Here is a 16988-nt window from a genome sequence, read left to right as displayed (position 1 = left end):
AATACTTAGAGAAGAGAGAATGAAAGCTTTGAATGAATGTTGTATGCTCTTGGTGTTGTGAATGTGAAGCTCTCAAATGATCTATTTATAGAAATATGGGACTTCATATTCAAATTTAAAAAGATTTAGATGTCAAAGACAACATCATTCACTTTTTCAAAAAATTTAAATAAAAGGCTCTTCTTTTTCAATTGTCAAAGACAACATCATTCACTTTTTCAAAAAAATCAAACCTAATCTTTTACTTTTGGCATATGACAAAATGAGCACACTTTCCTTTTCAAAAAATTCAAACCTTATCTTTTACTTTTTGTATATGACAAAATGAACACACTTTACTTTTCAATTTTTTTAAACAAAATCATCTACCTTTTGTATAAGTTTAAAAAAACATCAATCACTTTTGAAAATATTCAAACAAAACATGCACATGTGAAAGATGACAATCAATCATCTTTAATATTTTCAAAGTTCAACTCTTTAATCAAGGCATGCACATGCAAAAGATGACAATTAATCATCTTTCAAAATTTTCAAATTTAATTTTCAAAAATATTCATGCACATGTGAAAAATGTATTTTAATGCTTTATGATAAAATAAAAATATTAATTTTGAGCATTAATCCTAATTTCGAATTTTGAAGAGATTTACAACATTACTCTATAAGTTTAATGTGAACTTGTTCCCTTCTTGCTCATGCTTGTTTCCTTGATGTGCTTGACTCTATTGTGTAGACAACTTGAGTTTGAGACTTCTTTATTCTTTGAATTCATTTGTTATCATCAAAATCCATGTGTAAATATATAATTACACAAAACTTGAAATCTTGGGTTCAACATATTGTGATTGTAAATTGTAATTGTGTATGTAGTTAAATTGGTGTTTTGACTTGTTAATTTGAAAGGTTTGAAGTTTTTGAAACTATAGACTTGACGATTTAAAATGTAATAGATTTGGGAATAGAAGATGTTTTATGTGAAAATTATTTAGGCACGAGATTATGTTGTACTTCTCTTTTGCACATTGACATCATTATATCAATGGACATGGTTATGTGATGATGGATCAACATATTAGTATGGGCATCTTTCATTCTCATGAATCCTGCAATACAGGATACATTGTTGAAAATAGTTCTCAAGCATGTTTTTCTTGCTAACATTACGTGGAAATTGTGGAGATTGTGACATGATTTGTAATTGTAGTCTATGATTGGTGATGGGCGTCAAAGATGATTAATTCTGGATAACATGAGCACACAGTCTTGGTCAGTACCATAGACACTCTTTGGCTTCCAGTTACTAATGCCTCTGCAGATTTTTGTTGTTTTGAATGCTGGACTGGAAGTTTGCACGGTATAGTATTACTGACTACTGAGATTTGAGAAGCACAATGGCAACAGATTAGTCTTTGAAGGAACATGTGAACATTGGGCTTGAAAAACATTTAGCATGCATGCGCATGTATATTTGCCTTAATCACTGTCAAGTGTCTAAACATGCAGGATGGAGATTTTTGCAGGCTCACTTTCAATAGATTACTTGAAGTTGCTACTTGGTGTGAGATTAAATCATTGATAAAAGACCACGCCAATGATGTTGTAGTTCATATTTTGTATTTTGTAATGTAACGTGTAAATAACAAAATAATGTAATATTTAGTTAGCTTGCATGCATTTTATTTTTTATTTTTATATATTTTTATTATTATGGAAAATGTTAGTATTATGTTTTTTAGTGATTTGGAAAAGCTTTTCACATAATATAGGCTTTTATAAAAAAGTATGATTTTCAATAATTTTTTTAATTTTTAAAATAAATATAGCAGAATTATGCTTTGTAACATTTTTGTATAAATATGGGTTTTTATTAATATTAGATTAGATGTTTGAAGAAAAAATACTAGGCTTTTATTTTTAAAAAAATAAGCTTTAAAAATTGACTTCTATAAGAGGGAGAAGGGGGGAGGGGGGGGGGAATCTAGGTAAAAGCCAGTACTCGGATTTCCGGGTTTTTCAAACCCGGATTCACTCGGGTTTCGGCCGGGGTCCAAAACCGTGTATACCTGGGCCAAAATCCGGACCGGTTTTAACATCTGGGTTTCGGGCCGGGTATACCCGGATTTCTGGTCCGAAACCTGGATGAACAGTCCTAGTTATTATCTCATCATTTCATCTATCAGATTGAATGACATTTGGTAGATTAAAATAAAATAAAATATGGATAATAAACAAATAAAATAATAACATTTTGATCAATATTAGAAACACGAGATTGTAACAATTACGTGAAAGTTATCTCTAGTATTTCTCATTGATAATATATCTATTCTACAATAAGAGGGCTAGCCTCATAAATACTAATTTGTGTTTGAGTTTACACGATCCCATTTGCACATTTATGTTTTTGCGCTCATTCATTTTTGTCCTCTAATAATTAGCTATTAAAAATACAGTTAAAATTTCTGTTATTCTAATAGTAATTAAAATATAATAATAATAAAATAATCTCAATTGAAGATTTTTGTTTATTAAAATTTTGTGGAACAAATTAACAACTTAGGATTTTTTTAATATTTCTTCTTAGATTTAAAAATAATAGTATTTTCATATATAATATTATTTGAAGAAAATACTCATACACTAATAGTTACTTATTTAGCCATTAAATAAAAAATTTTAAAAATAATTTTTTTATTAAAAATATATTGTATTAATTAATAACAGACATTATAATTGAACCTGAAACATACATTACAAGCCAACTACAACATTAATAACTTCTCAGTATACTACTGTGATTGATATGATTAGTCTATACTGCAAATCTCTACAGATTCACAGTCTAAGAGACAATACAACTCTGTCTAAGACAGATTTAAAAAACCCTATATTTCGTCTAAAATGGTGTAGAAGGCACACTTTATGAACAAAAGTTTAAAAGACAATGTGTTTTTTTAGTTTTTTATTATTCTAAAACAAAAGATAGTACATAAATTAAATATACATGAAAAAATAACGAATTACATCTTGAAAAGATAGAAATCCGCATTTTCAACTTTGGAACAAAAAAATTACAAACATAGCAACTGTGATGAGAGACACGCGCCGCCTTGAGAGTATGGCAGTCGTTCAAGTTTGAAGTCACCGGTAGCCTTGGACCCAAAAATACTGCTTGTGGTGGCAGAATAACATCCCTAGCGGAGGCGTGTGAGATTCATGTGCCAACTTTGAATCGTGCGTGTGGCTCACGCACTGCTTCATTAGGCGAAATTCTTCGCCTGTATGAAGGATCGGTGCCTTGGAAGCCTGCGGTAGGGAACATGTTGGTCGCCAGATGCCGGAGAGCAGCAAATTGGCCTTCCTCCATACTTGGCCCTAAAAAAAAAACACTAAAAAGCAAAAGATAAGAAGAAAATTAGAAAGAAAATGGAGGAGAAATGAAGAAAGAGGGAGGAGTAGAAGCTCTTTCCCCTCTGCACATTATCTCTTTTGTGTTGGTTTCTAGATAGAAGGAAGAGCCTCTCTCTCTCTCTCTCTCTAAACTACAGTCGGCTCTCTCCTAATTTTCAAAATAAAATACATAAAAAATCAAAATAAAAAAAATAAATTTAAACAACGTAATATCATTTTTCCTTTTCCTTATCCCATATTAAGGAAAATATTACAGATCTGTCACAGCTCCAATCAAAGCAATAAATCAGTAGAAAATTAGTTTAGCAGTAAATCAAGGAGTGTATTTTGTTGTCCGTTTTTATTATCTGTGTAAATGCTTTATTTCCATAAATAGCATTTGTATATTTCCATAGATAGATCGACAAAGCTTGTACTTAAAAACAGAATGTGAATAACAGAAGTGTGAGGCAAATCAAACCAAAAGCAGTGTGCTTCCTCTTTATGGTATCCAGAGAGCCAGTACTCTAACAAGATTCCTTCATTTTTTTCCAAGTCATGGCTGATATTTCCCAATCCTCTCATTCCGAACCACAGATCATCACTATCAACCCAGCCACCACCATAAATGAAAAGCTTACCTCTGCAACTTTTCCACAATGGAGAGCTCAATTTGAAGCCCTGCTCATAGGTTACGACCTCATTGATTTTGTCACCGGACACCGTTCATGTCCAGCCATTGATGCAACCAACTCTGCTACCTCTAAAGCTGCGTACTCCCACTGGGTGCGTCAAGATAAACTCCTCCTTCATGCCATTCTTGCCTCCACCTCCACAACAATAACCCCCATTCTTGCCTCCTATAAAACATCCCAGCAGGCCTGGTCTCTTCTCACTCGACTTTATGCTGGCAAATCTCGCACACGAGCCCTTCAACTCAAGGAAAATTTAACCTTGAGCACCCATGGCAGTAAAACTGTCACTGAATTTCTTCAGGCCATCAAGATGATTGCTGATGAACTTGCAATCATAGATCATCCTGTTTCGGATGATGATCTAACACTTTACATTTTAAATGGCATTGGACCTAAATTCCGTGAGATTGCAGCACCCATTCGTGCTCGGGAAACCTCAATGACATTTAAGGAAATTCATGACTTACTGGTTGGGCATGAAAATTATATCCGTAGACTGGAAGCCCAATCGGCAACTATGATTGCCACTGCAAATTATACTCAACGGAATGGAGGCTCTTCCGGAAATAATCGGTCTTCTTCTTCGCAGAAGCACTTCTCACCTGGAAACCAGGGACGTGGCTCTCAAGGTCGTGGCAAACATGGGCCATCTGATTCGGGCTTCAAGAAATACAAGCCCAAATGTCAATTATGTGATCAAATGGGCCATACGGCCAGGAATTGCTTTAAGTACAATTTAACTGAAATCACAGCAAATTGTGCCGGCTCCTCTCAGGAAAAAAATCACAAATGGCTTGTTGATTCTGCAGCATCTCACAATATGACCACTGATCTCTCAAATCTTTCCATCCACTCAGAATATGACGGCACTGATGAAGTGGTAATTGGTGATGGTTCAGGTTTGCCTGTATCTCATGTTGGCTCATTGTCTGTTATTTCTTCTAATCGTGTTTTTCATTTACATTATACTCTTTGTGTCCCCACCATTAAAAAAAATCTTGTCTTCGTTCATCATTTCACCAAACAAAACAATGTCTATTTAGAGTTTCATCCATCTTATTTCTTGGTTAAGGATCAGCTCACGGGGGCGACACTACTCAAAGGTGACTGTGAAGATGGAGTGTACCCACTACCGGCATCCTTGGCCACGATTTCAAAAAAAGTTGTTGCTTACGTTCATGAACGCACCACCCCTGATGGTTGGCATAAAAGACTTGGTCATCCCTCGTCAAAAATTGTTAATCATATTATTCGTACCTTTTCTTTACCCACAAAAAATAATGGGCACTCATCTCTTTGTAGTTCATGCTTTCAAAATAAATCTCATCGCCAACCTTTCAATTCTCATGGTTTAACTAGCAATGCTCCATTGGAATTAATTTATTCAGATGTCTGGGGTCCTGCTCATGATATTGGTATTGATGGTTCAAAATATTACATTATTTTTGTTGACCATTATACCAAGTACATTTGGCTTTATACTATGCCCAATAAATCAAGTGTTCAAACTCTTTTTCCACAATTTCGACATCTTGTGGAAAATAGATTTAACACAAAAATCAAGAGTTTATATTCGGACAATGGTGGTGAATATATTGGGCAAAAATCTTATCTATCTGTCCATGGCATTGCTCACTATACCACTGCTCCACACACTCCACAGCAAAATGGCATGTCTGAAAGACGACATCGTCATCTTGTTGAAACTGGGCTTACACTTCTCACGGATGCTCACATGCCTCGTTCCTTTTGGCCCTATGCCTTTCAAGCCGCTGCCTACCTTATCAATAGAATGCCGAGTTCCAATTCACAAAATAAATCCCCATTTGAGCATCTGTTTAACCAAGCACCTAATTACTTAAAACTTAAAAAATTTGGTTGCTTGTGTTACCCGTTTACACGGCCCTATAACAAAAATAAGATGGAGCCCAAAGCCACGGCCTGTGTTTTTCTGGGTTACTCACTTTCTCAAAATGCCTATTTATGTATGGAACTTAAAACGCACCGTGTTTATCATTCACGGCATGTCCTATTTGATGAAGGGAACTTTCCCTTTCTGCAATCTTATTCTCAAAACCGTGACCCATCTTCTCTGCCCTCAAGCGAAAATCACTCCCATGTTCAGATTTCTCTGCCTCAACTTCCTTTTCCTTCGGCAATTCCCTCCATGATTTCGGCACAGGACAGCTTCACGGATCACTCACCTTTGGTAGCGTCTTCACCGGTACCGACCTCATCTCAGGTAAATATTTCTTCCCCTTCTCCTATGATTGCGCCAGAAATAAATTCAGTTTCTATTTCTGTAAATAATCAATCCGCTCCTGTCCAAATTGAACCTGTGATGCCCTCCCCTGTTGATTTGCGCACTCATACTATGGTAACGCGATCGATGAACAATATCTACCGACCAAAAAAATCTTTTTTGGTCACCCACCATCCCATTCCTCCATCCTTAGAACCCAATTTGGTTTCTGAAGCCATCTCTGATCCTAGATGGCGTGAAGCCATGTCCTTGGAATTAACTGCTCTCATGAGTCATGATACTTGGAACCTTGTTCCACCACCAAAAGGGTCTAATATAATTGGATGCAAATGGGTATTTCGGGTCAAGCGAAATGCAGATGATTCAATTGATCGGTTCAAAGCCCGACTTGTGGCAAAAGGATTTAATCAGAGGCCTGATCTGGATTACAAAGAGACTTTTAGTCCCGTGGTCAAACCTGTTACAATTAGAACTGTCTTATCTATTGCTGTAATGCAGGGATGGTCACTCAGACAATTAGATATCAACAATGCCTTTTTAAATGGGCATCTTACTGAGAAAGTTTTTATGAAACAGCCTCCAGGCTTTCGGGACTCAGACAAACCCGAGTATGTCTGTTGCCTTAATAAGGCGATATACGGACTAAAACAAGCACCTCGTGCTTGGTTTTCAGCTCTTAAACATGCCATGCTTGATTTTGGTTTTCTGAATGCCAAGTCTGACTCATCTCTATTTGTGTATCATCATGATTCTGTTCTTATCTACTGCTTAGTGTATGTTGGTGACTTGGTAATTACTGGAAACGATTCAAAACTTGTGGAACAAATAGTTGATCAGCTTGGTAAAAAATTCTCACTCAAAGATTTGGGATCTCTAAACTTCTTTCTCGGCATAGAAGTCATTCCCACACAAGATGGCCTCTTTCTAAGTCAACACAAATACATCCGAGAGCTACTTGAGCGAACAAGCATGGACGGTGCCAAAGATGTCACTACCCCTCTATCAACATCAGCTTGCTTAAAGCTTGATGATGGCACTACTTCATTTGATGCTACTGAATATAGAAAAGTTATTGGAGGGTTGCAATATCTCTCCTTGACAAGGCCTGACATCAGCTTTCCAGTAAACAAGCTCTCTCAGTTCATGCATTCTCCAACTACAACTCACTGGACAACTACTAAGAGATTGTTACGATATCTGAAAAACACAATTTTTCATGGCATCTTCATTCGAAAAGCAGCTCATCCATCTCTCTTATGCTTCTCAGATTCGGACTGGGCGGGTAGTTTGGACAACAGGAGTTCAACTTCAGCTTATTTAGTTCTGCTTGGTTCCACACCTATCTCATGGAGCTCAAAAAAACAACGTTCGATTGCTCGTTCTTCTACCGAGGCCGAATATCGTGCATTAGCAACAGCTGCTGCTGAGTGTATGTGGATTCTTTCCCTTCTTCAAGAACTGAAGTTTCCAATCACCACTCCTCCACTCCTATTATGTGATAATTTGGGAGCCACTCAACTTAGCTTCAACCCGGTTCAACACTCGCGGATGAAACATATCCAAATTGATCTACACTTTGTTCGTGACTTGGTTCAGAAAAATGTGCTCACTGTCCGTCATGTTCATACAAACGATCAACTTGCTGATTTATTGACCAAGCCACTCTCACGGCAACGAACAGATCATCTCAAGAACAAGATCGGTCTTACTGACGGAAGTCCGTTCTTGCGGGGGCGTATTAAGGAAAATATTACAGATCTGTCACAGCTCCAATCAAAGCAATAAATCAGCAGAAAATTAGTTTAGGCGTAAATCAAGGAGTGTATTTTGTTGTCAGTTTTTATTATCTGTGTAAATGCTTTATTTCCATAAACAACATTTGTATATTTCCATAGATAGATCGGCAAAGCTTGTACTTAAAACAGAATGTAAATTACAGAAGTGTGTGGCAAATCAAACCAAAAGCAGTGTGCTTCCTCTTTATCCCGATCCAGACATCCAATTCAATCCATGAAATGTGAATAACCCAACGACAACTAGAGAGTTGTAGGACAGGACAGACAATTATGTCATTGCAGGTGAGGTGGAATAGGTAAAATGTCTATGTTATTGGCCACAAACAAATTAGTGGAAAAATGTTTTTCCTTGCAGAGAGGGTTACTCCATTTGATGACGAGAAGACGTTGACGTCACCGCCCAAGAAAAACTTGGCGTTGTCCATGAAAAGTTAATGGTCTGTGTTTTTTTAAAAAGAAAATTAAAAAACAAATAAAATCGTCAAGTCAATTTTGTTGTGTTTTTATTGGGTTTGCGCATGCTTTTGCACAACTCAAGAAAAACAAAGTCAATGGAATGCCCATGTTGTTGATAGCTTAAGAAAGCCAATAGGTTTAAAATGTAGGATTTACGAGTTTAGTCATGTTTGGCACAAATTTGTATTAGCAAGAATCGATGGAATGAACGATTTTTTCTCTTTCTTTCACCTAGATTCCTCAAAGCTATAATTAAACTAAAGAAACATAGATTATATTTAGTGGTAGAATAAGGAATTTGTTTTGGGAGACCAAGTGAAGCTGAAAATATAATAAGATGTTTTTTTATTCTTCTACACAATTTATTTTATTTTATTTTTACGTTATAGAACTATCAAATAGTAAGATATAATATAATAATAAAATATGTTTAATACAACTTATGTATTAAAAGAATATATCATGTGTCAAGAACAATATATTATTGTAAAAAATATATATATAAGTAAATAATCTATAAGATCAAAATAATTTTATAAAGGGGGCCAAATTAATTTTTTAAAAAGGGAGCCGACACAATATAAAATTAATATTATCTTATTAAATTATAAAATATTAATATATATTAAATTTCTTTTTTTCAATTTTTTTTGGGAAGGGGGGGCAAGGGCAAGGCCTTAATAGTTTTGCCACTGATTATATTATGAGATTTAATACAAATAAAAAGTACTATCTATGAAGGGTTGTATCTCTTGATAATCTAATAAATATTGTTCTATTCTTTTATAAAAAAATATTTTAATTATAAAGATATTTTATAAAAGTCAATTTACAAGTACATGTGATTTGATTTAATACATTATATTATAAAATAAATTTTATTATAAAATAAATTTAACGAATTAAATAAAATTACGTTAAATTATAAATTTAGTTGCACTACAACAAAAAGCATTTTTTGGGACGAAAATTTTTGTCCCAAAATATATAGATTTCGTTCCGAAAGATTTTTTGGGATGAAAAAATTTCGTCCCAAGGTCGTCCCAACATCACTGTCCCAGAAGATATATTATGACAAAAATTACAATTTCGTCCCAAAATATATCTTTTGGAACGATTTTGAAATTGACCGTTCGATACCGTTCGAACGATGACCTTTTTTGTCACGGTTAAAATTGGTTCCAGAATAGCGTTCGAATGCTTCTCAGTTACCGTTCGAACGTTAATGTATCTTTTGAACGGTTATCAAGATACGTTCAAACGATCAATAGAATTACGTTCGAACGTTAAAGGAACAGATCGAACGGTAGAAGAGATCGAACGGTGCTGATCAACGTTCGAACGCTATGGTAATGACCTGCGTTTGAACTTTTTTTGAGCATCTAGTATCGTTCGAACGGTTTGGTCATTAATGTTTGAACGGTACATTATCGTTTGAACGGCCTACCCATTAATGTTCGAACGTGACACGGTCGTTCGAACGGATATTATTTTTATTAAAATCAATAATTATAAAAAAAAAATTAAATAGACATCCATAATATTTGAAAAACATAAATTAGGAACTGTTTAATTACTCACAAAAGTTTTATAATAAGTGCGAAGAAATAAATAACCATGATACTAGCATTATTCATACATAATTAGATAATGTCATAAGCTAGACTTAAAAAACCGTCAGTTGGTTGGAGGCCTGTACTGTTGCATTTGGAGTTGTATATCTCTCCTGAACTCTGCTTGTTCTTCTTCATGTTGTTTGAAGCGCATTTCCATGTCTCCTTGTCTTGCCAATTGAGCCTCTAACTCTTGTTGTTTTGCAACCAATTCTTCAATATAACATGTATCAAACAAACAATGCAAGATATGTTAATTAAGTATTTATATTATTAAATAATTAGATAGTTGTTTTATATCTTTCAAAATATTTTATTAATTATAACTATTTGTATTTTAATTAACATTTTAGTTAATAATTATAACTATTTGTATTATAATTAACATTCTAGTTAATAATTATAACTATTTGTATTGTAATTAACATTCATTTTATTAATTATAATTCAGAATTTATATTTTAATTCAAATTCATTTGATTACTTTTAACTTTTAAGTATGTAAGTATTATTAAATCTAGATTATTTGTATTTTATTTAAAATTCATTTTATTAATTCAAAGATTAAGTATTTTTGTGTTATTAAAACAAAACTATTTGTATTAACCTATAGTTGAATAATTCAACTATTAAATATTTAAGTATTATTAAATCTTAGATGATTTGTAATTGAATTTATTCTCATTTGATTACTTTAATCTTTTAAGTATTTAAGTATTATTAAATGTAGATTATAAATAAATAATTTTTAATTCAATTCCTGCATTTAAAGTATTAATTATTTTAACACTGACCAACATAAAGTTCAAATGGTGCTAGTCACCGTTCGATCTAAGGACATACGTTCGAACGGCATACGAATACCGTTCGAACGGATTAATTCCAGATTACAGTCGTCTTTAACCTCCGAAAACCTCAACATTTACAATCCAAATTACATCAAAAGACAGCAAACTATATGACGAACTCATTATAGCAAACGAAAACACTTATATAAAATCTAAAATGAGAATATATTTAAGGAGAATACCTGATTTGGAGAGATAAACCGGAAAATCCACCCGTACCCAATGCCCAAAACTTAAATACTCTTCACCAAACGGTAAAAACAACCTCTTAATCTGAAAATATAAGAGATTGATAGAAGTTAGTAATATTTGAGGGCTGGATTGAAGAATAATGGCGTTGGTTGGAAGAAAATGAGCGTGGGAGAGATTGGAAGTCGACTGGAACGAGTGCGAGATTGTGAGGTTCTGTCGTGTAAATGTAGAACATTGACGTTCGAACGGTTATTTAATGAACGTTCGAACGTCAAATAGATTAGCGGGAAAAGTTTTCCCCTCTAATTAAACGTTCGAACGTGAAAATTACCGTTCGAACGTTTTCTTATACGTTTGAACGGTTATTTTAAACCGTTCAAACGTCAAATTAAAATGTTGCTTATTGTATTTTTTTTACACTATACCTTTAAATATAATAACTTGTAAATATACTATAGTTTAGAGACAGAGTAATATAACTATATAATATATAATCAAACATATATTATATAGTTTAGTAACATATATAGTATAAAATATCATATTACATCTAGTATTATAGTCAAGTACATATATTAACCTATTATATATAACATATATATGGTATCATAGCATAGGGTTATATGTATCACATGCATATATATATATAGTGTTTATTATATTATATTATTATTATAATATGATTTAATAATAGGATATCTACTATTATATATAGTGTCATCTATACTACTAGCAATTAGAGTATATTATAATGATACAAAAACTAAAATTGAGTATATATAGTGTCATTTATAGTGTTAGAATAGAGAGTGTCATCTAATTAGCCTATAACTGCAATATAATATGAAAAATATACTAAACAAGTCATGTAATACATATACTATTATATATATATATATATATTAGTTAATATCACATATAATATATATGTTATATAAATACATGAACATAGTTTCATGTATATAGTAGTCTATATTATATTAATTATACTATATAATATAACTTATACTATATACTATATAATATTCAATAGTATAATATATTTTAATTAAATATAATATAATATATACTATATATATAAAAAATTATAAATATAATATATAGTGTTTAATAATATATAAGCGCATTAAATATATTGCATTTAATATATTTAACAGTTAAAATATATTATAATTAAATTAATTATTATATTTAATATAATTAATACCGAATATTGCATTTAAATAACATTTATTATCATGAAATTTGGATTAATTAGGGAAGGGTATTAATTTTCAGTTAATACGTTCGAACGGTATTAACTTACCGTTCGAACGGTACCACGTTCGAATGCTTCAAATAACGTTTGAACGGTGAATATGTATCATTCGAACGTTTATAATTTACCGTTCGAACGATTTATCAATTTCCCTCCAAAATAATTTTGCCTATCGCGCCAATATTACGTTCAAATGGTAACAATTAAACGTTCGAATGGTTAATCATTAACGGTCGAACGGTTAACTTATTTGGGACAAAAAATTTCGTCCCTAAGAATAGCGTTTGAACGGTCTGGCATTTCGTCGTTATTTTGGAACGAAATTCAAATTTCGTTCCAAAATCTCACTTTTTGGAACGATTTCCAATTCGTTTCAAAGCAATTTCGTCCCAAAAAATGATTTTTATTATAGTGTTGTATATAATTTTCTTATAACTATAATACTTTTATTGATAAAAAGACTATGAACCACGATGTGGAGAGACATCACAAGGTTGACATAAAATTGAGTTTCATTACATAGAAATAAAGTTACGTATTAATTTACGTATTAATATTGATTCTTTTATATTTAAAATTTAAATTAATACTATTTTTAATAAAATTTATTTTTTAATTAATTACAATAAATTAATATATATATTAATATATAAGTATACTTGTAACTGGACTTTTTTTATAAAATTAGGGTGATGAGTCGATTATTAGAGGGGTCCGTCGCAAGTACCAACTGAATCGAGAAAATGACCCTAATGGATTGTATGGTTGACACTGTCAACGTAACATTTCTCTAGCAGCCTTTGTTTCTTTCTTTCGCAGAGCCCATATGTACCTTTCAAAACAAAAAACTTTAAATGCATATTTATTTCACAAAAAACATATAATTTTTAATTAACTAATTTATTTATAAACCCAAAGAAAAATTATCTTCACATAACAACAGAATAAATTAGCGTATTATAAAATGGGTTTGAAACTTTGGTTACTGAATTCCATTTTTTTTTTTTAATGTCCTTGAGAAAAATTGAAAATCCAATTAGATCCAAAGAAAGTTGGAGTTTTTGCCTTTTTGGACAGCTACCCTGGAATTATTTACATTGAGGAAGTGACTATACTTAAAAAAAATTGTTTATTTAATTTTAGTTTTTTTTTAATTTATGAAAATGATTATTTTTTATTAAAATATGTATATTTTCGTTACAAATAGTTATTTTTATAGTAAATAACTTTTTTTTAATAAATAATCATTTTCTTATAATGTGAATTGAAAATTTTAATTGAAGTACTCTGAAAGTGAGAGCACTCAACTCGGCATAAAATGAGAAGATCGGGAATCTGCATGACGTTTTGAACATGATGGCCCTTAATTAATCGAAAATAAAAAATAAGGAACATAATTTTTTTTTAATTGTGCAACGTAAGCGAATTGCGTAAATTAAGGACGTTGCTTGTTGGAAATAGAGAAATAATATTTACAGTTATGGTTGTGCAAGCGACGTGCAGTCGTTTTGAAAAAAATAAATTAATATGGGACCTACATAAAAAAAAAAAACTAACTTTTTAATCGTGGACCTTACTTTTTTTCAAAACGATTGCACAACATTTATAATTTCACGACTGCATGTAACATTGTTTTTAAAAATATTCTGATTTCTTACCTTAAAAAATTAACATGTACAAGCACCACCACAATTCAAATGACCAAACAAACACCGCCCTTGTTAAAATTTCTCTATATAAATACCCTCGCACCTTTCCCCAATTTCTAGCTCCAACTACCATAACACAAAAAATAGCGAGATTGTTCTGGAGAGAGAAAAAAAAAATAAACATTTTGCGAATTGCTGCCATGGAAGGCCTTCAATCTGCACGATCAAAAGCAACCCATGTCGCCATTCTTCCCAGTCCCGGCATAGGACATCTCATCCCCCTCGTCGAGTTCGCCAAGCGACTCGTCCACCTCCAACACAGCTGCATCAACGTCACCTTCATCGTCCCCACCGACGGACCGCCCACCGAGGCCCAAAGGTCCGTCCTTGCCTCCCTCCCCACCTCCATAAATCACGTCTTCCTCCCTCCCGTCGACCTCGACAATATCCCCGGAGGAACCAGTATTGAAACCATCATTTTTCTGACCGTGGCTCGCTCTCTTCCTTCCATTCGTGAGGCCTTGAAGTCGTTGGCTGAAACTAATAAGCTGGCGGCTCTCGTTGTTGACCTCTTTGGCTCCGACGCCTTCGATGTTGCCAGGGAATTCAACGCCTATCCGTACGTATTCTTCCCCTCCACGGCCATGGCTTTGTCTTTGTTCTTGTATCTGCCGAAGCTCGATGAAATGGTTTCTTGCGAGTACAGAGACCATCCTGAGCTGGTGAGAATTCCTGGGTGCATTCCAATTCACGGCAAAGATTTGGTAGACCTGGTTCAAGACCGGAAAAACGAGGCCTACAAATGGCTGCTTCACCACGCAAAACGCTATCCCATGGCCGAGGGAATTATGGCGAACAGCTTCCTGGAGTTGGAACCAGGAGCTATAAAATTTTTGCAAGCAGAAGTACCTGGGAAACCGACCGTTTACCCTGTTGGGCCGCTCGTGAATATGGGCTCAAGCGTTAAGGTTGAGGGGTGCGAGTGTCTGCAATGGTTGGATGAGCAACCACATGGCTCGGTCTTGTTTGTCTCTTTCGGAAGTGTTGGAACCCTCTCTTCTCACCAGATTACTGAGTTGGCTTTGGGGTTGGAGAGGAGTGAGCAGAGATTCTTGTGGGTAGTGAGGAGCCCAAATGATGAAGATTCCAGTGCCACTTTTTTCAGTATCCAAAGCCAGAAAAACCCTCTTGATTTCTTGCCAAAAGGATTTGTGGAAAGGACCAAGGGGCGGGGTTTATTGATTCCATCTTGGGCACCACAGGCCCAAGTCCTGAGCCATGGCTCTACCGGAGGGTTCCTAACCCATTGCGGTTGGAATTCCATCCTCGAGAGTGTTGTGAATGGCATACCTTTGATTGCTTGGCCGCTCTATGCAGAACAGAAAATGAATGCCATTATGCTGACCAAGGACATCAAGGTGGCTTTGAGACCAAAGCATAACGAAAATGGAATTGTAGTAAGAGAAGAAATTGCCAGAATTGCCAAGGCTTTAATGAAAGGTGAAGAAGGGAAGGGGGTGAGGACCCGTATGAAGGACCTCAAGGACGCAGCTTCAAAGGCTCTGAGTGAAGATGGGTCTTCTACAAAGACGCTGTCCGAGTTGGCTCTCAAGTGGAAGAACAAAAATTAAAAACTTAATTAGACTTTGCATACACCCAGTATATTTTGATATATTTCTTTTATGTTTGTCTACAGCACATGATTTGTACTATACTTTTATGTTTGGATTAGAAATGGTACGACGCATATACTATATACCATAATCACTCTATTAATTTCCTCTGTCTCTCTTTCTTATATACTTTGGCCTTAAAATATAATGTGGGTAAGAGAGAGAGAGAGAGAGAGAGAGAGAGAGAGAGAGAGAGAGAGATGGGTGTCGCCATGGGATTGCGCTACACAGAGCAACAAGGGGTTGAAGCAAAAGATATGGGACCCGACTAGGTTTGAAATTTCGTTACCTCTTAATAAAGTGGTTGTCACTTAATTAGCCACAACAATCGATGTGGGTGTGTTAGGGATCTTGGTCTAGTCCCAAAACATTATAGTTCTCTAGATCCGCTTCACCCAACTATGACCGATGAGCCTATCCTTCTTGCTTGCCCTTTACTTGAGTACTAGTCTTGAGTGATGAGATTTGGTGAATATGAATGATTGGTGTTGTGGTTGTTGAATTGGGATCTTGATGGTATGGTATGGTGTATGATATGATGATGGTCGAATGGTGTGATCTTGCTATGGTAGGCGCCTCTTGGGTGGTATTTTGGTAAATATGGAAGTGAGGCTAGGGTTTAAGGTTTCCTAAAATATAAGAAATCCTTATGGAGGCTAGGGCTTTATGTAGGAAATATGGAGGCACTAGATCTAGTTTAGATCTAGGGTTTTATGATGAAAGGAATTAGATTTAGAATTATGGAAAGTTATATGGAGGCTAATATGGTGCTTGGATAATAGGAAAGTGAAGGAAAAGTGAAGGGAAAAGTCCAACAAAGCTAGATCTTCTTGGAAAAGTAGATCTAGTGTATTGGTATGGTTGGGGCGTGATATATAATGTCAAGTGCAAAAGGAATAATGAAAATAACAAATAAATAACAAGAATGCAACTCAATAATGGAAAAGAGAAACAACCTTGCTCATAAATTGATAATTGAATCAACACCAGTCCACAAACGTCAAGGTGTTGAATCTCTATTTGGGATTTACACGGGTTGCACGCAAATAGCCCAAGTGCCAAGCACCGAAGGAGATCTCAAGAACAAATAAGCTATCCACAAAGGAATTTGTCAAAAGATAATGAAAAATGGGACTAGGGTGGCCTTTATAT

The 16988-nt window shown here is 34.2% G+C and overlaps 1 protein-coding gene across 1 annotated transcript; it reads left to right on the top strand.

Moving 5' to 3' along the window:
• Positions 1–14274: 14274 nt before the first annotated feature.
• LOC122309503 (hydroquinone glucosyltransferase-like) lies at positions 14275–15924 on the top strand. Its single transcript, XM_043123015.1, has one exon. The coding sequence runs from the start codon at positions 14364–14366 to the stop codon at positions 15792–15794; it is 1431 nt and encodes a 476-aa protein (XP_042978949.1). The 5' UTR covers positions 14275–14363; the 3' UTR covers positions 15795–15924.
• Positions 15925–16988: the final 1064 nt, after the last annotated feature.

Source organism: Carya illinoinensis, chromosome 1, assembly GCF_018687715.1.
Source record: "Carya illinoinensis cultivar Pawnee chromosome 1, C.illinoinensisPawnee_v1, whole genome shotgun sequence".
NCBI classification, from domain to species: Eukaryota; Viridiplantae; Streptophyta; class Magnoliopsida; order Fagales; family Juglandaceae; genus Carya; species Carya illinoinensis.
This window is presented reverse-complemented; position numbering and strand designations above follow the sequence as displayed.